The following is a 25564-nucleotide window of genomic DNA, read 5'->3' as shown; positions in this document are numbered from 1 at the left end:
CGCGCGGGACACAAAAGGGAATGGACGCGCGGGGGCGGCGGGCGGAGAGCCGCGGCCCCACCGAAGGGACCCCCGGCCGCCGAGCGGCCTCTACGTCAGCGCCCCGGGTGGCGCCGCCTCCGCCCGCCAGCCTGGGCCGCCGCTCCCGCCGCGGGAAGGCGGGCCGGGGACCGCGGGGAAGGCGGGCCGGGGTACCCCGCCGGGGGAGAAGGTGGGCCGGGGGAACACTGCTGAGGGAGAAGAGAGACCGGGGGACCTGCCAGGAGAAGGTGGGTCGGGGGACCTGCAGGGAGAGAAGGTGGACTGGGACACCCCTCCAGGGGAGAAGGTGGGCTAGTAGACTGTCATCTGGAAGAAGGTGGGTAGGGGGATTCCCCGGGGAGAAGGTGGACTGAGGGTACAGGGGGAAGGCAGGTCTGGGAGACCCTCTGGGTGTGAGGTGAGACCCCCGAGGAGGAGGACGACGTCCTTCCTGGTTAAGAAGGCCGAGGAGCAACTACTTGGCTCTAAGTTTCATCTGATAAGCAGCGGAGCAGGGGGCAGCCAGGGGTGGGGGGTTCCTCCTGTTCCCTCCTCCCTCCTACCTTACCGACTGAGTTTCTGGCTGGAATACAACTTTCCTTTCCCCCTTACTCCTGGCTGGGGACAGCCCACCCTCCCTCACACGATCTTGATGCTCAGTCCTCAGAGGACAGAATTCAGGGGACCCGGGAGCATGCTGGCACGGGTCAGCTCTGTAAAGAGAAAGGAGTTACCTGGAATTTGAGCTGCCCAGGAGCCCTGGAGGGAGCCCCCAGGCCTGTGAGACCTAAGGTGCAGGGAGGACAGCAGGTCCCAGGCCTCCTGTCTGTGTCCCAAATTGCTGAGTTCTGCTGGTGGCAACAAGGATATAGGAGGAGGGGGGAACCGAGAGGTGCTGCAGTGTTGCTCTGGGCCCAGCATCCTTTGCCCTAAAGTGGTCCTCCCTCCTCACCTGTGGTGGTCAGGGTAATTGTTGAGTGTGAGAGGGGGAGGGGGCCTGGCTCTGAGGGATCTTTTCCCAAGGCATTCTGTAGCAGGCTCTCCCCTGCCCCCTACCCAGCTGCTGCATCCTTTGGGCATCCGTGATCATTTCAGGATGCTAGAACAGAGCTGGCTCCTAATTCAGAGTAAGGAACCTGTCTGTGCTCCCTCACTCTGTCGGTCTTCCCCACCCTCCCTAAGCAAAATATGCATGGTGCTAGGAGATGCTGGCCACCACAAGCACAGAATTCCAGGCTTGGGGCAGGAAACCTGGCTCAGCTCACCTCACAGAAGCATCCCTGACAGGTACTCAGCTGAGGCCTACAGCTGCTAAGGGCAACTTGCTCCACTTGTAGGCAGCTCTCCCTCCTGCTGAGTCAAAATCTGCCTTCACATTGTCAGCCGCCTTCCCTCTACAGGTGACCCCTCAACCGCAGCCTCAGCAATGACCAGGGCAGGGCCTTAGCTGGGAGGGACAATGTGAGAGTGGGAAAAAGAAGATGGAGAAGGGGGAAGTGGGGAGAAAGGGATTATCTCCCTCCCTCACCCTCTCACACATTGGTGAGCTGCCCAGGATCTGGAGCACAAGGCCTTCCAACCTGAATTCTAGCTGTCACGCTCACCTCCAGAGTCCTTCCTCCTGGTGACAACCTGGATGGCTCTGGAAAGGGAGTGACTATTAAGCATTGTCCACAATTAACACCCTAATGTGAATTGGTGCAGATAAACAGTACTCAGCCTGCAGATCAAAGTCTGCAAGGAGGCCCAGAAGAGCCTGGCCTGGGCACTGCTGAGTTACCTTCCCCCATGGCAGTACAGAAGCACTTAAACTAGCAGTGTCCACAACCCCCCACTTATCATCCATCGAAGCCAGAAACTTCTGGAGACCAACTTGACTGTGGGCAGTCCCCATCTCTGACACTTCCATTTCCTACTTTACAAATAATGATAGTAGGTACCCAGCATTTGTCAAATGCTTACCAGGTAGAGTGCACTGTGCTTAGTTCTTCAGACGTGGACCAGAACTCACCCAGCTGCTTATAAAGCACTCAGCATACCCCCTGGGTAGTGATTATTACATACTCAGCACTCACATTGACACCTTAGGTGTTACTGCTGCCACTTTAGAGATAGGTATATAAACAGGTATCAGAGAGAGGTAAAGTACTGGTGCCATTTTTCAGAAGTGAAAACTGAGGCCCAAAGCAGTTGAATGCCTCATGGAGGAGGTCAGCTGGCTAGTGAGAGGAAGGAGCAAGCCAGGAACCCAGACTTCTCCAGGGCCTGAGCCTGCGCTGCCGCCCCTCTGTCACCTCCCAGGGCACCCTGAGCACATACACTAGGCATGGGAGCCCATCCTTGACCCCTAGTCCTTCACTGCTGACCTCTGGGATGGCTCTGGCTACCCTGCGCCACCCACCTCCACTCCTTGCCCTCCAGGACTCCCCTGTCTACAGCTGTGTCCACTTGCATCTGGAAGTGTCCACTGAAATACTTTCCTGTTACTCAAAGCTCTTCCAAGGCTGCCTTCCAGCTACAAACTAAAATAAGACTCAATATGGGTCCCAGACTCTTCCTCTCTTTGGTTTCTCCCAATGAGTTCCCTCTTATCCCCCATTAGAAAACCTGCCTTATCTCTATGTCCTCCCTCTCTCTCATTCATTTACTTCAACATATATTGAACATCTGCTGTGTGCTGAGCAGTGTTGTAGCCATGGAGCACTCAGCAGCCCCAAGTGTTGTGGAGATCATATGGCAGTAAAGGGAGACAGCTACACATATAGTGGTCTGGGTACCACAGTGCCTGGGGAAACTGGCACAGGGTGGGGGCTGGGCAGAGGCAGAGAACTCCTGAGGTGACCTGGAAGCAGAGGCCTGGAAGGGGTGAGTCGAGGAAGGAAAGCAAAGGGAAATTACTTGCAAGGACCCAGAAAGGAATAGGGGTGGCCTTAGCACTCTGCCACACTAAGCTCAGTGGCCCCTCCATGTGGTCGGCCCCTGACCTCAGCATCCGTCTCCCAAGTTTGCCCCATTCCCCAGGACACAGCACCCATGTGTGTGTGCAAGCATCAAGACCTCACCACCCACCCCAAGAAGCCTGGCATGCTGTAGGGGTGAGGGGGGTGGGCTTCCAAACTACAAGGCCATGTGCTGCCCCTCCACCCTGGCACTCTGGTGAAGCACGACTGCAGTGCTGCATACCCTGCAGTGAGCATCTGAGGACAAGACGTGTTTTATTCACCTCATTACCCAGTGGACAAGCAGTATCTTCCAGTATGTGTTTATTCACTCACCTACTACTCAACAAAGTGTACTGAATTGCAGGTACAGGGCTTTTGTTTTTTTTTTTTAATTGTAACATACACAGCATAAAAATTACCATTTTAACCGTTATTCGGTGTACAGCTCTGTAGCATTAAGTACATTTACAATATTGTGCAGCCATCACCATCATCCATCTCTACAACTATTTTCCTCTTTCCAAACTGAAATTCTGACCCTAACTCCCTATTACCCTTTACCTCCAGCTCCTGGTAACCACCATTCTACTTTCTGTCTGCATGAATTTGACTACTCTAGGGACCTCATATAAGTGTCTTCATACAGTATTTGTCCTTTTGTGTTGCTTATTTCACTTAGCAGAATGTCGTCAAGGTTCATCCATGGTGTAGTATGTGTCAGAATTTCCTTCCTTTTTAAGAACGAATGATACTTCATTGTATGGCTATGCCACATTTGGTTTATCTGCTTACTGTTGATGGACACTTGGGTTGTCCCCACTATTTGGCCATGAGTATGGGTATACAAATATCTGTTCAAGTCCCTGCTTTCACTTCTTTTGTGTGTATACCCAGAAGTGAAATTGCTGAATCATATGGTAATTCTATTTTTAACCTTTTGAGGAACCACCATACTGTTTTCCACAGTAGCTACAGCATTTTACATTTCCAACAACAGTGCACGAGGGTCCTCATTTCTCCACATCTTCATCAACACATGATTTTCTGGTTTTGGATTTGTTTTTTTGTTTGTTTGTTTTTATTTTTTGTATAGCCATCCTAATGTGTGGGAAGTGGTATCTCATTGTGGGTTTTTTTGTGTGTGTGTGTGTGGGTTTTTTTTTGAGGTAAATATTTTTATTTTGATTGATTTCTCAATGTATAGTTCAATATAATAGTTTTTAACGGCAGCAGTTTGGTTCTGCTGAAACTCCATGATCATTGTGGTCTTGATTTGCATTTCCCTAATGATTAGTGATGTTGAGCATCTTTTTATGTGCTTATTGGCTATTTATATACCTTCTTTGGAGAAATGTCTATTCGCATCTTTTCCTCATTTTTTGAGTTGGTTGCTTTTAGTTGAGTTGTAGAAGTTTTTTATGTACTCTGGATATTAATCCCCTCTCAGATATATGATTTGCAAGTATCTTCTCCCATTCCATGGGTTCTCTTTTCACTCTGTTGATTGATCATGTCCTTTGATGCACACAATTTTTTAATTTTTTTTTTTATAAATTTATTTATTTATTTATTTATTTTTGGCTGTGTTGGGTCTTCGTTTCTGTGCGAGGGCTTTCTCCAGTTGTGGCGAGCGGGGGCCACTCTTCATCGCAGTGCGCGGGCCTCTCACTATCGTGGCCTCTCCCATTGCGGAGCACAGGCTCCAGACGCGCAGGCTCAGTAATTGTGGCTCACGGGCCCAGTTGCTCCGTGGCATGTGGGATCTTCCCAGACCAGGGCTCGAACCCGTGTCCCCTGCATTGGCAGGCAGATTCTCAACCACTGTGCCACCAGGGAAGCCCCGGGAAGCCCCCAATTTTTTAATTTTGATGAAGCCCAATTCATCTGTTTTTTCCTTTTGTTGCCTGTGTATTTGATGTCATATCTAAGAAACCATTGCTAAATCCAGTGTCATGAAGCTTTCCACTGTATGTTTTCATCTAAGAGTTTTGTAGTTTTAGTTCTTAAGTTTAAGACTTTGATCCATTTTCAATTAATTTTTGTATAGGGTGTGAAGTAAGGGTCCAACTTAATTCTTTTGTAGATGGTTATCTAGTTTTCCCAGCACCATTTGTTGAAAGGACACTCCTTTCCCCACTGAATGGTCATTGCACCCTTGTCAGAAATCATTTGACCATATGGGCCAAGGGTTTATTTCTGGGGTCTCTATTGTATTTCATTGGTTTGTTTGTGTATCATTATGCCAGTACCACACTATTTTGATTACTGTAGCTTTGTGGTAAGTTTTGAAATTAGGAAGTGTGAGACCTCCAACTTGGCTCTTCTTTTTCAAGATTGTTTTTGCTCTTCTGGGCCCCTTAAAATTCCATATTAATTTGAGGATTGGCCTCTCCATTTCTTCACAAAGAGCTATTGGAATTTTGACAAGGATTGTGTTGAATCTGTAGATTGCTTTGGGTAATATTGATATCTTAACAACAGTAAGTCTTCTGATCATTAACATGGGATGTCTTCCTATTTATTTGTATCTTCTTTAATTGCTTTCAGCAATGTTTTATATAAGTTTTCAGTGTACAGATATTTTGCCTCCTTGGCTAAGTTTATTCCTAGGTATTTTGTTTGTTTGATGCTATTGTATGTGGAATTATGTTCCTAATTTCCTTTTTGGATTGTTCACTCTTAGTGTATGGAAACAAAACTGATTTTTGTGTGTTGATTCAGTATCTTGCACATTTGCTGAATTTGTTTTTTAGTTCTAACAGTTATTTGTAGAATCTTTAGAGTTCCCAAATCTTGATGATTTTACATGACATAAGATCATGTTATCTATGAACAGAAATAATTTTACTTCTTCCTTTCTAATTTGAATGCTTTTTAAATTTATTTTTCTTGCCCAATTACTCTGGCTAGAGCATCCAATAGCACGCTGAATAGAAGTGGTGAAATGGGCATCTTTCTCTTGTTCCTGATCTTAAGGGAAAAGCTTTTTTTAGTCTGTCACCATTGAGTATGATGTTTGGTTTGGGCTTTTCATATATGGCCTTTACTACACTGAAGAAGTTTCTTTCTATCCTAGTTTGTAGAGTTTTTTGTTTGTTTGTTTGTTTATCATGAAAGGGTGTTGAATTTTGTCAAATGCTTTTTCTGCATCAATTGAGATGATTATTTTTTCCCCTTTATTCTGTTAATGTGGTCTGTATTACATTGTTTTTTGGGGTCTTTTTCTTGATTTTAAGGACGTTGAACCATCCTTGCATCCCAGGAATAAATCCCATTTGGTTAGGGTGTACGATCCTTTTAATATGCTGTTGACTTTGGTTTCCTAGTATTTTGTTGAGGATTTTGCATCAATGTTTACAAGGGATATTGTTTTGTAGTTTTCTGTTCTTGTAGAATCTTTGTCTGGCTTTTGTCAGGGTAATGCTGGCTTCAAAGAAAGGATTAGGAAGTATTCCCTCCTCTTCAGTTTTTGGGAAGAGTTTAAGAAGGATTGGTGTTAATTTTTCTTTAAATGTGTTGTAGAATTCAGCGCAGCTATCTGGTCCTGGGCTTTTCTTGGTTTTTGATTATTGATTCAATCTCCTAAATAGTTATAGATCTATTGAGATGTTCTATATCTTCATGATTCAGTTTTGGTAGGTTGTGTGTTTCTAAGAATTTGTTCAGTTAATCTAGTTATCCAATGTGTTGGCACACAACTACTGCAGATGTTATAGCAGTGAACAAGGCATACACCATTCCTACCTCCAAGGAGCTCATATGCCAGAGCAGGAGACAGAAAACTAATAACTGTCTTGCGGGGAGATGTCAGAAAGGACATAACTAATTCAAGGTTGGATGCGTGCGTTTGTATCAGATGAATCCATATGATGAATGCAAAGAAAATTCTAAGAGCTTCTTGGGCTACTGGGACCATGGTGATCAGAACCAGAACCAATTGAAATGAACAGTAAGCCACAGGAATTTTGAAAGCCTTCTGGATTTTTCTGATGGGTACGAAAGTGTGCCCTTCTTGTTGTCCATCTCTAGGATGGCCCTGTGATGTTTGGAAGCAGTGAGTTTGTAGACCAAACTCACTCAGCTGGATGACCATATAATTTATTATCCAAAAGGGTGCTATTAATAAAATACCAGAACAGGGGCAAACAAGGCTATCCTGGTCAAACTGGGACCAGGGTGGCCCTCCTATAGCCCACACTGGGTCACTCAGGTCTGCAGGGATGGACATGCACAAATGCCACGAGGGGGTGTGGCGCGATGAGGTCTGGCTAGGTCTGCTATGGGTGCCGGTGCCTGCCAGATGCAGCAGGCTAAGGCCAACCAGGGTACCTACCCTGATGCAGCTCAAACTCTGCCTGGGTAATTCCCACCTGGCTTCCAGGTCATTCATCAGAGGATTCCCTGACACCTTCCTCCACCATAGTAAGTTCTTCTTTTCCTCTGCATTTTCCTTCATAGAGCATATTATCATTGCTGTTGCATTTTCACATGGGTTTATTTTTTCTCGTTGCATTTCCACATGACTGTCCACTCAGGTGAAGTGACACAGCACAGAGAGGTCTCTATTCTGCTCATGGCTGAGTCCTCAGCAACAAGCACAACGCCAGCCCCAGTAGACCCAGATGACCAACAGGTGGACAGAAGGACTGACGGAGATCCAGGAATCTCTCTAAGCAGGGAAGACCTAATATCTTTCTTCCCAGATGCATGGGTTTGGGAGCACTTGTATAGGATCCAACATGGTCGCTGGGTTGATACCAAGTGAGGACGAGACCCTCAGCCTGAAATCAGCCTCCATCTGTCTGAGAGGCAGGGCCATAGTTCTTGCTACCAGGCAGGTTCATTCCAGGTAGAACCTTTCACATTCAGGTCTGCCTGGGCCATTTCCAGTCACTATTCTGGGTGTCAAGAAAAAAGAAACACATGCAGCCAGAGCTAAGTCACACCCAGCTAAGGGTCTGGGGTGGTGGTGCCCGCCCCCTGCCATGGTTTCAGAGACCCCTGGGCAGAGTACAGTCTGCACTTAACAGGACGGCACCATGCAGAGCGTATCAGCTTCCTGCGGCTCCCATGTCAAGGTACCACACTGGGTGACTTAGGACCACAGAAGTGTGTCGTCTCAGGGTTCCAGAGGCCAGAAGTCTAAGATAAAGGTGCCAGCAAGGCCATGCCCCCTCTGAAGGCCCCAAGAAGGGTCTGCTCCAAGCTTCTCTCTAGCTTCTGGTAGCTTCTTGGCTTGTGGTAGCATCAGTCCAGTCTTCACATGGCCATTTTGTTCCTTTGTGCGTATCTGTTTCTGTGTCGAAATTTCCTCTTTTTATAGAGACACCAGATTTGTTGGGTTAGGGCCCACCCCACTCCAGCAGGACCTCATCCTAACCTAACTAATTACATCTGCAATAACCCTATTTCCAAATAAGGTCCCATTCTGAAGGACTGGGGTCAGGGCTCCAAAATGTGAAAGTGGAGGGGACCCAGTCCAGCCCATAGCACAGGGTGAAGCATCTAGTGCAGAGCTACTCTGGCCCTGTCTACAGGTCCTCGGGTCATCTGTGGCCCAGTCTGTGCTAGGGAAGCTAATAGAGCAAGGAGCAGAGGACAAGCATTCAACAGCCTAGGCCCACATGGGCAAGGCAAAGACAGGGCTCCAGGCAAAGTGGTCTCTGCAAGGTTCATTCGACTAAGTGGGGATTAAGGAGTAAAAGGGGGTAATAAATTAGTAATTCTCAGGAAATCTGAGGGTAGAATAAGTTCCCTGGAAGAGAGAGCTACTCCTGAGGACACCTACATCAGGAAAGAACTGGCACCCAGTGTGGCAACAGGCTCCCTCTGAGGCCAAGAGGGGGGACGAGGAGGGAGGTGTCCGAAACTCTTTGTCCTTGCAGGCAATCATATGGATGAGGGTACAACTGCTGAATTATTTCTTAACATTCTTGCCTTGGCCTGGGATTTTGGAATCAGGAAAGAGCCAGGGCATTAGATGTTCGCTGTCAATTAGAAAATAGTAAACCGAGGGCACAGTAAACCTAAGAAGGGATATATCACCCTCGCTGGCAATCGAAGCAATGCAGATGAAAACCAGTAAACCATTTTCTGCGTCCTTCTAGCAAAGAGTCAGGGTCTGGTCAGCACCAAGGACCAAGACAACCTACCCTCACATCCCACCCTTAGGCAGTCCTTCTGGTGAAATGCTAACCACCTGTAGGGTGTGCATGCCTCCCAGGCTGTGACCACCTGGAGACTGGTCACAACCTCTGAAGGGCCACCAGCATGCCCAGAACCCTCACCCTGCATCATTGGCTTTCCCTCTCACTCATGAATTCTCTCCATCCACTGCTTCCTACCCCAGGCCTAAGCCTGACCTCATTCCCACAGACCACCATCCTTCTCATCCCCCATCCCAGAGGCCCTCCCTGCCTCGGAACCATCACCCCGTTTTATTTTCCTCATTTTCTTGTCTGAAATAGTCTTATTTGTACACATGTATACTTCCCCCAGCCCCCAATTGTAAATGCCCATGAAGGGAGGGCCCTTGATGCCCTCTGAGCCTCAGGGCCTAGGGCAGTACCCAACACAGATGCTCCATCAATACTGGGGGATGCCAAAGTAAAGCCATGTCCAGCCACACTGGGCAAGCAGGTACTTCATGGTGCAGCTACCCGTGGAATCGTGGGGCTATGGCAGAACATGAAATAGTAGAGAGAAAGAGCCATAAAATATTTTGTAGGTGGGGAGAAAATGTTACAAAACATGTGTAATGGTTTATTTTCTGCAAAAAAAATTATATATTACATAGAAAAATGAAAGATAGAGGCCAAATATTAACAATATGGTGATTACGAATATTAACAATATTAACAGTATAGTGATTTTTCTTTTTTTTGTTTACTTGTATTTCTTAAAGTTACTACAATAAACATATTACTTTTGAAACCAGAAAAAAAAAAAAAATCAGTAGAAGCTATTTTTCAAAAAGGAAGAAAGGGAAAAGAAACCATCAGCCCAGGAGAGTATGTGAATTGTCCTAGGAGCAACGCTGGGGTCAGAATTCAGTCCCGAGCCCCAGAGTGCCACGCACAGCTGCTGGTCCCTCGCCTATTTCTGGATGCCACTCAGGCCATCCCCCGTGATCCTAGTGACGTGGGAGAGATGGCCAGCCTGTCCCCAAGCAAGCGTGGTGTCCTCGGCCTCCCTTTGCTTCCTGCCCAGGCCTGTGCCTCCGTCCCTATCCCCTCTCCAAAACACAGGGTTATTCTTCAGCGGGGAGGACCTGCTCCAGAGAGGAGGGGGCGGTGGGGAAGGGGAAGGGCAGCATCATGCAGTTGTCATAATGCGGAGGCACTGCTGGCATCTGGGGGTAGGGGCCGGTGGCACTGAGAATACAACCCTCCCTGAAAAGACATTCCAACGGAGGAAGCTTGACAGGCGTTTGCAATTGACACTGGATTAAACGTGCTGGTGAGTCCTCACTGGAATTGAGGTTTGTGTAAAGCGGAAGCCCCCCCTGCTCCCCACTGCCTCGCAAAATGAGGGCAAGCAAGGACTGGGGGGCCATCGTGGCCCTTGGTACTGTGGACCAGAGCATGATACGAATGCAGAGGAGCTCGAACCTACGTCCCTGAGGAACGGTGGGGCCAACACGATTGACCAGACAAGTGTCAGGGAGGAGAGGTGTGGGTGCTTCCTTTATTTCCTCCAAATCCCAGAGCCACAGCCTGTAGGAATAGAGGGTTAACAGCATTTGGAGTCTGCACACCTGTCAGAACCAGGAGAACACTCAGGGCTTGCTTGGAACAAACTGACTCAGGACAGTGCCTCGTCAGCCCCGGGGACCGGGGACCGTGGTGGGTCCCACAGAGGCATAGGTGGCTCCCAGGCTATAGGGACATGTAGTGCCGGTGCCCAGCCCCAGAACTGGAGGGTTTTCTATTTTTTTTGTAAGACCAGTGTAAACAACAAACATTTATTGGTGTCACTTATGGTAGAAAAAAAGTTCCTACACCAGATGCACATGACCCAATTGTTAAATAGGACATTTTCAAGGTGAACACACATCCTAACCCAGATTTTTCACCTACTTTTGATGATAGCCAATTCCTCCTCGCCCCCCACCCCAAAACATGTGAGCAACTGCTAATGAAAAGCAGTAAACAGCTACTTGGGCTATAGCATTTTCAACTCCACTCCAAGATGAAGATTCCAATCACATTCGAGACTTAAGTTCTCTCAATTTTCTCCTAAGGAAAGTTCCTGAGTCCAGTTATTTACAATATTACAGCACTAGCGGAGCAGTGTCTACAACTCATCCTTGTCTGCTGGTTCTTCATCACCAGTTTGGGGAGGGCCTGCATTTCCATAGTTTGCTAATAATTGGCTGAACAATTTCTTCTAGCTCCTTCTTTTTAGCTTTGAAATCTTCGATGTCAGCATCTTGGTGACCGTGTAGGGAGCCCGGCCCAGCTCTCGCGGTCCCTGAGGATCCGGTCAGCTGTCTGCGCGCGGAATTCGGCCCCAGGAGTTGGCAGTGTGGACACCGAACCGGCCCCCGCCGACCTCCCGCGGTCGCCTCGCGCCTGGCCTGGGTAGCAGCGCTGGGACGCAGCGGAACGCGGGCCTCAAGGGTAGGAGGAAAGAGGTGCGCGCGCACCGTCAGCGCAGGGAGGAACGGGCCTCCCCTACACAAGGCCCCGCCCTGCCCCGCCCTACGCATGGCCCCACCCCTCTCCACGCAAGGCCGGAAGCGCGCATCCCGGGCGCGTCTTCCTCTGACTAGGAGGCCGGGCGGGCGGGGCCTTGAGACGGCCCTCCCCTCTCCGACCCCGGCCGAGAGCGCGCGCCCGCAGTCCCAGCGTCTTTGATAACACGTCTTCTAACAGCGCCCCCTCCGCCCCCGTCTCTCCCGTGTGGCCACTCCCCTCCTGCCCACCCCGCGGAGGCGGGGACACAGCCCCACCTCCCCGCACCTCCCGGAGAAGCGGTTCCGGAGGAGCTGGGCGGGCCATGTGTAGGGGCATGATGGACTAAAGGGCGCCTCAAAGGCTCTGAGCGTGGGCTCCAAAGGGCACGGACTCAGACCCTGTCTCCACCGCTCACTAGCAGTGTGGCCTCCAATAAGTTAAAAACCTTCGGTGGTGATAACAGTGTCATCCTGATAGCATTGCTGTGAGCATTAATTGAGCTAAAACACCTAGAACAGTGCTTCTAAAAAAGCACGTCCTGTTTTAGCATCATCATTGAAGGTGTTATTAGAATGTGAGAGATTTACAATGGATGTTCACAAAACAAGGACCAAAATGTATTAAATGCCTACCGTTCACCCCTGTCCTGTGCTAAGCACTCAGAACTCAATGATGTAAAAACATATGGGGAAATGGCGGAGAAGAGACAAATTTGCCACGCACAAGAATTCCAAATAATTTACTAGATAACTAAAGCATGACTCCCCACTCGTGAGTCACTCGTGAGCCACATGGTGGCTCTATCAAAGAGCACAGTATGGAAAGGAGTAGGGGCTGGCAACCTTAGAGTGAAGAGACCTGACCAACACTAACTCAGCCAGATGATCAAGGTCGCTATCAATGGTGATAAGGCATGTTAATTTTATGTAGCCTAACCCCAGTCCACTCATGAAAAAAAAAAAAAAATCAGACAAATCACAGTTACAAGACATTCAACAAAATATCTGACTACTCCTCAAGGCTGTCACAAGGTCACCAAAAACAAGGAAAGTCTGAGAAAATGTCAGAACGAAGAGCCTAAGGAGACATAACAACTAAATATAATGTGGTAGATACTAGAACAAAAAAAGACATTAAGTAAAAACGAAACAAATCTGAATATAGTATGGATCTGGTAAAAAAAAAAAAAAGCGGTTTAATCAAGATCAAATGTATTTCTTCCTTGGGCTTTTTTTTTTTAATTAAATTTCTATTTCTAAGCCTGCTCTATCAGAGAATGTTTTTTTGTAACTATGAAATTCAGACATCAGCATAACTTGCATTTTGACCACATATGTTTCTTTAGAGCTAGAAACCTGGAATTCCCTGCAATGGGCAAAATATTTCTAAATTTTGGTTATTTGACTAAGCTCTTCAGTAGCTGTTTCAATTTGAATTAAACCTCAGTAAAATGTATGTTTTTACAAGGAATTTAAAAGCCGTACCATCTTTATACTAAAAGAATAAAGATTTTTATTAAGCATTGTAAGTTGCATTCAATAGCCTTCAGATACACCACACCACAACCCATCTACAATCAGTCAAACCCAACAGCAGTTCATTCTTGCACAATCCATGAGTTAGGGCAAAACTCCCTTCAACTTACAGTAAGATCCTACTCAGGTCTTGCGGGCAGGGATTGGGGAATTACATCTCATTTCTGATCACTAATGTGTGATGAAGAGCATCAGGAGAATTATATGAAAACGAATAAGAAGTGATTCTGATTTCAAAGTACATTGTTTGGAAACATTAACAAAAACATCAAAATGATATAAGTATACCTGCTTCTACTAAATTCTTGATGGGAAAGTTCTCAAGAACAAGCAATTTGTTTCCTGCTACAGAAGGGGGGGTTGTTTTTTTTTTTTTTTTAAAAGATCAAAGGGATTTTTTTTTTGTTTTTCACAGAATTTCATATTTTGCTAATATGAAGGCATAAAACAGCAACAAAGAACAATAATGCATACAGCAGTGAATACACCAGGGTAATGTTGATATTCGAAACAGCTAGATAATTTGGGGGGTTTTAGAATAAATGCAACAGAGGTCAATAATCACAAAATTTTAAGGTTAGAGCAAGATCAGTCAATGACTAAACAGAGTTAACATCTTTTATAGGACTATTACTGATTATTAGCATTTTTGTTTTGCAAATGGGCACATACTGGTAAGAATGGAAGAAAGGACAATAACATGCATAATATTAACTACACACTTTAAAAATTATGAACCATGCAGAAGTTTAGCTCAAGTAGTAGCACTAATGGTCTACGTCCGATTCAAAACCACATAGTTCATTGATCACAGATGCATGGTATTAAGTCACGAAAAGTTTCAGAACACAGTGTGTTGATTTTGAAAGGTCATTTGCATCTTCTATGATTTCAACTTTATCTCCATTTAACTTGCTTGTAAAGTATGTATGATGTACTGTATATTTAAAATCAGCAGAACGGCAATATTACTCTATAGTTTTTTCAGTTTTGATAGTTGCACTTTTTTTTTTAACACAAAAGAACCACATCAACAGTGATGAAATTTAAGTAAGAAAGAAAAACTGTGGTTGTGCCTAATTTCTTTCATAATCATAAAATCAAAGCCTTAGACAAAGCTTTCTTGTGAACAGTAATGCAAAATCAAAGATAATGGCATACATATGGTGCCAAATGCTAAAAATGATATTTTAAGCTATATATACTTAAAGACTGCCAAAATTTGTTTTCTTTATAGTTCAAGAAACACAGCTATAGGCTTTTGTCATTAACCAGTTTAAACTTTGTGTGTACTTCATTTTAAGTGTGGGAGTCAAATGCTCTTCATTTTCTTTCTCTCTTTTTGTTTTATTGTAGCATTTTGACTACAACTGGTTAAAACTAAAAATGTGTTGTTTAAATCTCTGATATCAAAGAGGGATCCGAATTTCCAAAGTCCTCATTTTTCTCTTACGGAAAGGAAAAAATGTACATAACTGTAGGCTCTCTTTCTCTCCAGATATTCCTAAATCCTTACCCTTCCAGCATCCTTCACCCTCTATAAAAAATAAGTTTACTCTTCTTTCTTTAAGACAGCTGCCTCCAGAGCATCAGCTCTACGGCAAGCACTGTCTGTACTTAGTGCATTTAAGTGAGGATTTGTATTGCACGTCTTAGAGTCATTGTTCAAGGCACTTTCCGAGTGGCTGGGGGCCCTGGTGTCGCCCGCGTTCCCATTCATCTGGGGAGCCGGCTTCTCCTCAGCCACCGCTCCGTTTTCAGCCAGGGACCCGTCTGAAGACACAGCGGAGGATTTAGATTCCCCGGATCTCGACTTCAGTTCTTTGGCCACTTCTTCTGCTGAAGCAGCATAAGGAGGCTTGCCCTATTTAAAATGAAGCACAGCAAGCGATAAGGCAGTTTTTGATAAACAGCGGGAGAGAGGAGACACCAGCTGAGGCCTGATGACACTCACTGCAGATTTAAGAACAGAACACAGCGAGTGCATGGCTGCGTCTCTCATTGTTATGTACTCTCCACCCTATGCATTTTATACTGTGTATACTCTCTATACATTCCATTATATACTCTATATCCTCCATAATCTATATTCTCTAAACTCTACATATTCTATTGTATACTCTATATACTATATAGTATACTATTGTATACTCTACATTCTATTACATACTCTATGCAAGCTATTCTCTATATATTCTATTATATACTCTATACATTCTCTATACAGTTGACCCTTGAACAACATGGATTTGAACTGCGCAAGTCCGCCATTATGCGGGTTTTTTTCAATAAACGCATACTACAGTACTACATGATCCACAGTTGGTTGAATCTGCGGATGTGGAACTGTGGATATGGAGGAGGGCTGACTGTAAAGTTATATGTGGATTTTCAACTGCACAGAGAGTCGGCATTGTCCGAGGGTCAACTGTACTCTCTATACTTTACAGTCCATATACACTCTATAATCTATCCACTCTATACATTCTATTTTATATGCTATCCATTCTGTCATCTAAGTTTTCTATACTCTAAACATTCTATTATATACTCTATCCACTCTGTAGTCTATATACAGTGGAACTGGAGGTACCTATCACCCTTACTTTAGAGACACCCTCTTGTACACCACAGGTTACCATGTTCCCCATTTGGGCTCAATTTTACACAGACCCAGACCCAGAAGGACTGTTCAACAGACCCAGAAGGACTGTTCTCATTTTAGTTTTCAATCCTATAGTTCAGAAACACTCATGTAAACTTTTCTAGAAGTCAATACTACTGTCATTCTCTTGGAACCTTGAGAAGCATAATATAAAAATATAGGAGGGCCAAGAAGCGGAGAAAAATAATACTGAAGACTTCAATTACATGTTTTCAAATCTCAAAACCCTCACTCTCTCGAGGAAAAGTCCACTTGCCAGACTAAACACACACTTGTGGCAGAGTATTGCCAGTGGTGATTAAGCAGTTTCCCCATGGGTGCCTGCTACATGAAATGTGTTGAGGTGCCTGCTTATTAGGGAACCTCCCTATAGTTATGAAGGATGCAGGAAGACTAAGAAAGAAAGCCAGTCTGTACCTGTTTGGAAACAGACACTCCCTCTCTCTACAGCTAATTCTTCCCATAAGCATAGGCCACTGCAAGGAGTCCCCCACCACTATATGCACCACAAGCACGGGGCAGCACTGCCTCCTCTGTCCCACTGACACATCGTATCAGAACTGGCCCCATCAGGATGGCAACAACAGAGAAAGGAAGGCCAGAGACTCTTAGGAAACAAGCTGCCCTTCATCATCTGTCCTTCTCAAGGTGCAAGAATTCTACTTTCACTTAAAAACAAGCAACAGGAAGTACCAAGGAATCCACACATTATGGCAATAAAAGATCGAACAACATCCCTAAGGACAATGAAATACATCAGAAAGGCATGTCAATAAAAGACCAAGACTGCTTCCTTTGATTTTAAAGCAGGCTGTGACAGGACAGGTTGAGGAAGAGGAGCACAGATTAAACCAGGAAAAGCCATAAAGTGAGGTGAAAAACTTTGGGAAGAATTTAAAATAAAGAAAAAATAATTCGAGAAATGAACACTAAACTAGAAGAAACAACACCAAATAAACATCATAGTACCTGAAGGTGAAAGAACAAAATTTTTAAAATCAGAGAGATGAAGAAAGGGAAATGCAGATCAAAACCACAATGAGATACTATTTCATACCCACTAGGATGGCCAAACTCAACAACAGATAGTAGCAAATGTTGACATGCATGTAGAGAATTGGAATCCTCATACATTGCTGATAGGAATGGAAAATGGTGCAGCCATTTTGAAAACAGTTTTGCAGTTCCTCAAATGCTTAAACACAGAGTTACCATATGACCCAGAAATTCACTCCTACATGCATACCGAAGAGAATTGAAAATGTGTAGTTAACAGTTAACAGTACTCTTATATATTTGAAAGTTGTTAACAGTAGTTAACAACACTCGTATAGTTAACAGTACTCATATATTTGAAAGTTGCTAAAAGAGATAGTTAACAGTACTCATATATTTGAAAGTTGCTAAAAGAGTATATCTTAAAAGATATACTCATCACAAGATATACTCATCACTTAAAAGATTTCTCATCACAAGAAGAAGAAATTTGTAATTATGTGTGGTGATGGATGTTAACTAGACTTATTGTGGTGATCATTTTGCAATAAATACAAATATCGAATCATTATGCTGTGCACATGAAACTAATATAATATTATGTGTCAATTACATCTCAATAAAACCGGGGGGAAAAAAACCAAACTTGTACATATATGTTCATAGCAGCATTATTCATAATAGTCAAAAAGTGGAAGCAATCTAAATGTCCATCAACTGATGAACAAGTAAACAAAATGTAGTGCATCTATATCATGGAGCATCACTCAGCAATAATACAGAATGAAGTCCTGGTATGGGGCACAACACGTGCATTTACATGAAATGTACAGAGAGCAACTCCAGACAGAAAGCAGATCCACCAGAGACCATGGGGGTGGGGTGTATGACTGCTCATGAATAAGGGGTTTCTTTTGGGGTGACGAATGTTCTGGAATTAACGGTGATTGCATATGACCTTAGGAAGAGACTGAATTATACACTTTAAACAGGTGAATTGTATAGTATATGAGTTACATCTCAAAAAAGAAAGGAAGAGACGAAAAGGAATCAAGAGTATGCCAAACACTGAAGACAGACCCAGAAGGACTAGTACAACAGGAGCACCAGAGATGAAAACAAAGCAAAGCAAAAGAACTGAAATGAAAAACTAGTAATTCAAGAAAATTTTCTGACATAAAACAAATTTGAAATTGCATTTGGAAAGAAAGCATTGCATACTGAGTGCACTGACCAAGAACAACCAGCAGCAGGGCATGTCACTAAACTTTGATGGAAAAACGAAAACAATTTAGGCATTTAGGCCAAAACAGCAAATGACTTCAAAGGGAAAGACAATTCAATTATTATTAGCCTTTAACAGCAAAGCTTTATAACAGAGGAAAATCATATAATGTGTAAGTCACTTGAGAAGATGTGAACCAGTATTTCTAATTGCTAGGAAAATAAACTGTTTTCAAATTAAACACTGTTTTCCTAAGTCTTCCCTAGGAACCCACTAAAGAAAGAGCCTTAGAGGGACAAAATGGACCAGCAGACTCAAGGCTGGTGGGGCACGGGACACAATTATCTACGAACCCTGGACAAATGTGGCTGAAAGGAGTATACTTTGGACAATGTAGACCATAGTGGCAAAGCTATTTTTCAAAACCGTGAGGATGACGGGGGAAAATGGGGGAAGCATATACCAACATTTTCTTTTAATTGTTCTCAGTGATTGTGCTGTTGATGGAAGAATTAGCTATTCCTAGCAGACTGTGTATGCAATGTGGGATGAAGTAAATAATGAGTTATGGGATGTTCTAATTTAATCATCCTCCGGGTTCTTAGGAACCAAGATTCTCAGAAGGGAAGAAAAGACATACTGATATAAAACAGTAAAGGTTAAGTCAAATTCCTGAAATCCTAAATTTGAATAAGAAGAGTCAGTTTAATAAGGGAGGAAAAAAGCAGCAGATTACATGTATATATGTTTGTGTGTGCATAGTATACGTGAGTGTGGATGTGTACACCTTTTCCCTCTAGCTCTGTTCATAGGAAAAGCCTAGAAATGGTGATTTGGTGTAGAAGAAAGAACATAGAGATGTAACAGAAATGAGACTAAATAAAAGCCTATAGTCCTCAGTTTGAACTGGAAACATCACTGTGAATTCATGAGAATCATACCTTTAAAAAATACAATAAAAAGGCATATCGGTTGTGTGTGTGTTTACATATAGAAAGAAACAGGACTCTGTGTGTCTATGTACACAGAACACTAGGAACCATGACTGACCCTATGGCAGCCAGGGTCCACTGGTGCTCCTACTTGAAATGCCATTTCTCACTAAAGAAAATGAGAAACTAAGAGAAACGACTGTCACTGGTCTGCTGGGCTGGGTGATACACCAGATAGGAAGCTACTGAAGACTAGAGGTCACGGCAAAGGGCTCAGTGGCCAAGGATGGGTGAGGTGAGCTACAAAAAACCATGTGTTGACCTAGTTCCTGTAAGGGCTGTAATACGCAGGCACCAAACAGAAAGCAATGGGAAGCATCTTTTTATAAAAATACCCCAATAAATAAAGAAGAAGAAATGACTGAATGAGAATATCTTCATTTTGCAATCTGCAGTATATGAATGGATTAACAGGTCCTAACATAAAAATAGATAAGCAGACATGAAAGCACACACTACAGTCTTGCCACAGGGACAAACTGAAGTCCGATGCAGCATCCAGATCCAGCTACCAGCGGGCAAGAAAGGTCAGAGCCACATGGGGAACAGCACCGTGAGTGTGCACTCGGCAAAAGCCAGGAGTCTGTAGGTGAAATAACCTGGGTTGTCCTTCAATAGATAAATGAAGGAAAAGAAACGGAGGGAGGGAAGCCTGCTGATTCAGAGAGACTTAGAAGACATAGCAAACTATAAGAAAATGAACACGATTCAACATCAGTGTCTAGGAACGCACATGTGAGTGATAAAACCAGAAACAGACAAGGGAGAAATAACTGAGTGTAAAACTCCAGGGTTGTAGTTATTTTGTGCAGAGGGAGGCAGGAGGTTAGTGTCGGGATTGGGCCCGTGAGGGGCTCTTGGTATGGCTGGGAAAATGCTATTCATCACACAGGTGATGGCTACATGGCTATTTGACTTATAACTCATTAAGCTACATTTGTGTGTGTGTGTGTGGTTTTTGGTATCTAGGTTTTATATTAAAATAAAAATAAAAGTGCTTAAGCAACATAGGGACACATATTCCCCACTACCAGCTTAGGAAAGGTCCCTGTATCCACCATGTATGACCATAACGTACAACCAGAGGCATTATTATAGGACGAGCTCTGGAGAACCAGTAAGAATGAAGTTCTCCTCCCTCTTGTAAACCTGTCGAGAGGCTGAGAGTGCCTCTAGCTCAAAAGGGCATTTTGGTGAAGGCTGAGGAAGGTCAGGGTGGGGCTACAGGAGAGCCAGAATGAGCTGAGTACCTCCCCCTTGCTGGATGCTGTGCTGCAAAGAGGGGCTGCCTGGGCCTGCTTTCAGGAAAGAGACTGCCTCTGCACTTGACTTGCTTGATGTATTTCATCAAAACAGAAGCTACCAAGACGCTAAGATCACCAGGCAAAGGCAGAAGTTTTATTTTCTCTTGGCCAAGTAAGTTTCCAAATATGGGTTATTAATAAATGAGTCACAAGAGTGTACTCCTCTTAATGTTTACAAGGACACTATGGGAAAAAACTGTACTTTGACTAAACGCTATAATTCAGTGAGACAACATAATACATTGTTAGGCCTGACTGGTGTTTTTAAAAGATTGTTCTCAAGGGGAAGTTCATCAGAATCCAGGTCCTAAAATAGAATATCCAAAGCTGAAGAAAGTTCTAGCTCTTTCATGAAGACAGACGTGACTTTATTTTCTCATAAGCTGATCCTTTCAGGGAACAGCTAGTCACGATGGTCCAGGAGGAGAAAAAGATGCACTGTTCCAGGATTTAAAGTCACAATTTTCTTTTAAATCCTAAATGTGATTTACCTACATAATGTTTTATAATATAAACAGCATTAATAGCTCCTGGATTATTCTCAGCTAAATTCCTATGTACAGCATGTGAACACGAGATCATGCTCTCTTTACCACAAGTGATGCTAAAATGATCTGGGTCTGAGGGAATGTACATTTGGTAAGCACCATGTGCCGCTATTGTGTTAGAAGCTCAATAGCTACAGACACATTCCGACACCCCTCCTGTCTGGACATAGGCACTGAAACACTGGCCTGGGACGATCAGGCACTCAGGAGTGAACTGGTACTAGCACTATGTTGTGTTATTACCTGAATCGCACCCTGGTTTTTATAGCCTCTGCCATAGTACCTTCCACCTCTTCCAAATGTTCTGATCACTGGAGTGGAAATAACTCCTCTTGGACGCCTAAACACATAAAAGAGGACGAAAACAAGCAGACTTGAATCTGTTACAGATAACATTTAAACATTTAAAATAATATCAGATGGATTTAAAGGTGTCTAGTCTATGCTATAGGAAGCACAAACTTTATTAAATCATGGTCACGCCAAAGATTTAGTCCAAGTAATCAATCTTATTTTTTTGGTATATATCCAGTGTATTCAATTTTAAAAATAATGCACTCCAAAAATGATTTTTTAAAAACATTAAAAAATGGTTAATTGAGTAATTTTTGGATAATTATTTAATAATGGTTTAAATAATTACATAATGCTATATATAATGGATTCCTATACAACCACTAAGAATGATGTGAAAGAAGAATGTATTTAATGATGTAAAAATGTTCCTAGTAAACTCATGATTAAAGTAACAAGTAAGAGGCTGTTTTTTTAAGTTTATACAAATACATTTTCATTGTTCAGAACTTACCCTCTTGCTGGTCCTCCAACAGAAACTACCTGTAGGGGGAAAGGCCCACGGCCTCCACGGCCCCGTCTGCTCCCAGCCCAGTGGCCAACCACAGTGCCGGCTATTTCTAGCTTCCCTCCCTGAGAAGGTATAGGTTGGAGTCCTGCACAAAAGTAGATGAAAAAAATCTTTACAATCACAGGACTAGCAAAGAGAAATAAGCAAGCAATTTCTTTTCAAATGTGGTTTCCATTTCATAGGAAGCCCCTTTCTCTTGCTTTGTGAAGACTTGTTTATTATGTGAACTATCTATGTGCACAAGTTTGATTTTAATGGTTTTATTTTTAAGCTGTTGTTAAAAATACACCTGAAAGTAAGACAACTGTGTTGGCTATTTAAAGAACTCATGACAACTGAAATAGGTTACAACTGCAAAATGAGCACGGCTGTTAGGTAGAAATAGATCCAATAAAGTATTGGGTGCATATGGCACACCTTCTATATTACCAAGATGGACATCTGCAAACTCAGAATGTCTTTCTCTTTGGGTAATTACTTACAAGTTTACTACCTTAACTAAACATTACAGAAATTAATCAGTAAAGCTAGCCTGTTACTTCTTATTGCATTATTAAACAATAATTTCCTTAGACAGGGTTACAAATATTCATTGTATTCACTAACTTCTATTAATTACTGGTAGCCTGCATATTCTAAGGTTTTCTGACTTACCTAAGAAAATCCTCAAACAATTAGTTGGTACCAAAATTTCTGATAAAAACAAAACAAAACAGAACCTCAAGCATCTTCTTTTCTGGCACATGGAATGGATTATAATAAATTCTCCATCATCTTGGTATTAGCCATGATGATTAACAGCCAAGTAGCGCTGTTCAACAAAATCTACAACAAGCCTTACATTTTCTAGTAGCCACATTAAGAAAGTACAAAGAAACACATGAAATAAATATTAGTAATATATATTTTAGGGAGTTCCCTGGCAGTCCAGTGGTTAAGACTCTGCGCTCCCAATGCAGGGGGCATGGGTTCGATCCCTGGTCGGGGAACTGAGATGCCGCATGCCACATGGTGCAGCCAAAAAAAAAAAAAAAAAGTATATTTTATTTAACCCAATATACCCAAATTAACATTAATTTCAACATGTAATCAATATAAAAAACAACTACTAATGAGACATTTTACATTCTTTTTTCTGTATTAAGTCTGTAAAATTAGATGTGTGCTTAGGACACAGCTCAGTTTGGATGAGCCACAGTTCAAGTGCTCGAGAGCCACATGTGGCCAGTGGCTACTATACTGGACAGCACAGATCCGAATTCCAGACACAATTTGGTGGAAGTTAAGAAGCAGGTTCCTCTTGTCATTTCAGACTAAAAAACCACTTCTGACCAAACAATGTTCATAGTCAGAACTCCCCCCTCCTGCCCTCCCTGCCACCACAGTATTTTATCACAACTGCAGGCCAGCATAAGTTTCCAGGTAAGGGTTGCAAGAAGCTGAAGCCGATTGTGAAGCAGAGAACACACGTTACTGTGCACTGCATAATGCGCAGTAACAGGAGGAAAAGCACCCTGGACAGCCGGGAGAACTAAGGGGAGGCAGGAGAGGGGCATGCAGTAGGAGAGGAGAAGTGGCTCCTACAGCTACAGAGAGAGGGCAGCATTCATCTGTAAGAGTCTTACTGCTACAAAAGATGTCTCTAGGTAGCTTCTGTAAGTACGCAAGTAACTGAGCTGGAAAAATATTCCCGGTCAAGAAAGGCTTGCCTATCCTAAAAGTTCTTCAAAATTGTATTTGAGTGATCCTGTAACGTAGACTTGATAGCCATGTTTAGATCCGCAGTCCCAAAATGTGGGATTTATGACAAAGTCACAAGTCATGGGCTTCAAAGTACAGCAAAATCACAAGATAGTATTTCAAGACTAAATGTTAAGACTTTTTCTCTCCCTCACAAGCCTAATACAAATAAGAAGAGAAGCAATGGGAATTTAAAATAGACTATTTATATATCTGATATTAGATCTTTCTTTAAAAATGTTTCTATGAAACAAACTGTGATAAAGTTTTTTATGCCAAGAACTGTACAATGCCCTTAGAATCTTCTATACAAGCATCATCCTCTTTACCCAGAGGGGGCTGTTAGGGAACACGACAGGAAAAAAACATCACTGGGTATTACTGGGCAGCCTGTTCTATCACAGGAGACAATGGTTAGGAGGCCAGGTGCACAGAAGAAGGGCTGTGTGTGGACACACACTGGCCCCTCTGGAAGGCAGAGATGGGCCACAGCAAAGCTGCTGCAGAGACCTGGGGGCAGGCAGAGGCTGGGAGAAGAGCAGCAGTGAATGCCAGAGTGGGGACCTATCAGGAAGGATATGGTGCTGGAGTCAGGACAGACGAGGAGGAAGAAGAGCCAGAAGAAGCGGGAAGCTGCTGGCGAACAGAAGCTCTAGGAGGAGGTGTGGCATAATTACCGCCCTGTGACTTGCTAGTCCTGCTGCTGTCACTGCCTGAGAAGGCTCCGCAGTGTCCTGCTGCCGTCGCCACGCGGAAGGCACGGTAAGCGCCTGTCGCTACAGTTTCCCCATAGGGGCCTCCAAAGCCACAGACTCCTGTGGGACCCGGGTGGAGAGAGATGGGAGAAGCCATGAGGAACTGGGTTCAGGGAGCGCCACCTGTGGGCTTTCAGGTAGAGCAACCCCCATGTCCTTCAGCTGTTGTTCTTACACCATCAGCTGCCAGGGGGGAGACTCCTGACCCCTCTTGTCACCAACAACACTGAAATGTCGCCTTGCCTGCTCTTGCAGGAGCCTCTGGAGACCGAACACTATTGTTGTGGGCTCTGCCACAGGCTTGGGAGGTGGCCTTAGTGGAGGAGAGCTCCGCTGACCCCACACATGAGAAAATCTTAAATCACAAACGTGGGCAGAGTTTTCAGCTGCACTGACCAATTTTAAAATCTTATCTCTGCAATAGCTTTTGTAGTTCCCGCTCCCTTTCCCATACATAATCTCTTCCGGGATCAAGTTTGCTCCTTTCTAATGTGAAGAGATGTTGCTGCAAACTTCATAACTAAGCCTGTCAATTATTTACAAGGTCTCAACACAGCAAGATATTGCCCACTAAGAAGGCCTGCACGCTGTACGTGCGTCTGTCTCCCCACTCTAGCAAGTCCCTACATACAGCGGTGGACACACTCACCTGCAAAGCCCCGCCCTCGGCCCTGTGCTGGTGGGACGGGCCCGAAGTGCCGTGGGTACACGGAGGTGGGGTAGAAAGGCAGCGCCGCTGGCGGTGGGAAGGGGAGCGGGTGGCTCTGCCGGGAGAAGTTCAGCCCTTCCAGGATGCTCTGCCGCATCTTTTCTACCTTGGCAGCTTGCTCGGCCTGGAAGTCAAGGACTGGCATGTGAAAACTTCATTCACAAGGTTTCAATTGAATTGGAAAGAACAGGAAAGAAATGAGACATGCTGACCACTGTGCCATGCCTACTTATTTACCCATAAATAACACAGTCACAATCTGCTCAGTGACACTTGTTTACAGAATGCAAACATGACCCCAAAAGCAAAAATGCAAAAAAAAAAAAAAAAAAAATTTAACAGATACCTCTTCATCTCGTAATCTTAATCTTATAAAACGAGAATTTAAATTTCTACTTTCTCAGCATATCTTCAGGTGAGAACCATTTACTATAAAGTTTATTAACTGAAAATGAATTTGGTTCTCAAAATCAATGACTAAGTCCAGACAGATCATGCTCACAGCCTTCCTTCCACTTGTGGACCAGGAGGTAGATGATGCCTAGTTCACATCTTTAAAATTTACTTTCCTATCCATTTAATTTTCGGT

General features: G+C 44.0%; 1 protein-coding gene and 1 long non-coding RNA gene across 3 annotated transcripts in view; one reads left to right on the top strand and one right to left on the bottom strand.

Moving 5' to 3' along the window:
- Positions 1-196: 196 nt before the first annotated feature.
- LOC309664565 lies at positions 197-13558 on the top strand. Its single transcript, XR_014265933.1, has 2 exons — positions 197-269; positions 11356-13558. It is a non-coding gene; the product is annotated as an uncharacterized lncRNA (long non-coding RNA).
- Positions 13130-25564, bottom strand: part of FAM120A (family with sequence similarity 120 member A) — a 103597-nt gene continuing 91162 nt past the window's right edge. The window contains exons 14-18 of one of the 2 annotated variants that reach the window (XM_082469610.1): positions 24916-25099; positions 24189-24326; positions 21715-21856; positions 21150-21246; positions 13130-15040 (exon numbers count right to left, since the gene is read on the bottom strand). In XM_082469610.1, the coding sequence (XP_082325736.1) occupies positions 14729-15040; positions 21150-21246; positions 21715-21856; positions 24189-24326; positions 24916-25099 (873 nt within the window). In that variant the 3' untranslated portion in view covers positions 13130-14728. The remainder of the gene's footprint in view (positions 15041-21149; positions 21247-21714; positions 21857-24188; positions 24327-24915; positions 25100-25564) is intronic. The other variant, XM_082469609.1, reaches the window with a different exon arrangement.

Source organism: Balaenoptera physalus (assembly GCF_965194825.1).
Source record: "Balaenoptera physalus genome assembly, chromosome: 7".
NCBI lineage: Eukaryota > Metazoa > Chordata > Mammalia > Artiodactyla > Balaenopteridae > Balaenoptera > Balaenoptera physalus.
The sequence above is the reverse complement of the archived record's forward strand: the minus strand, read 5'-3'. Positions and strand labels throughout refer to the sequence as shown.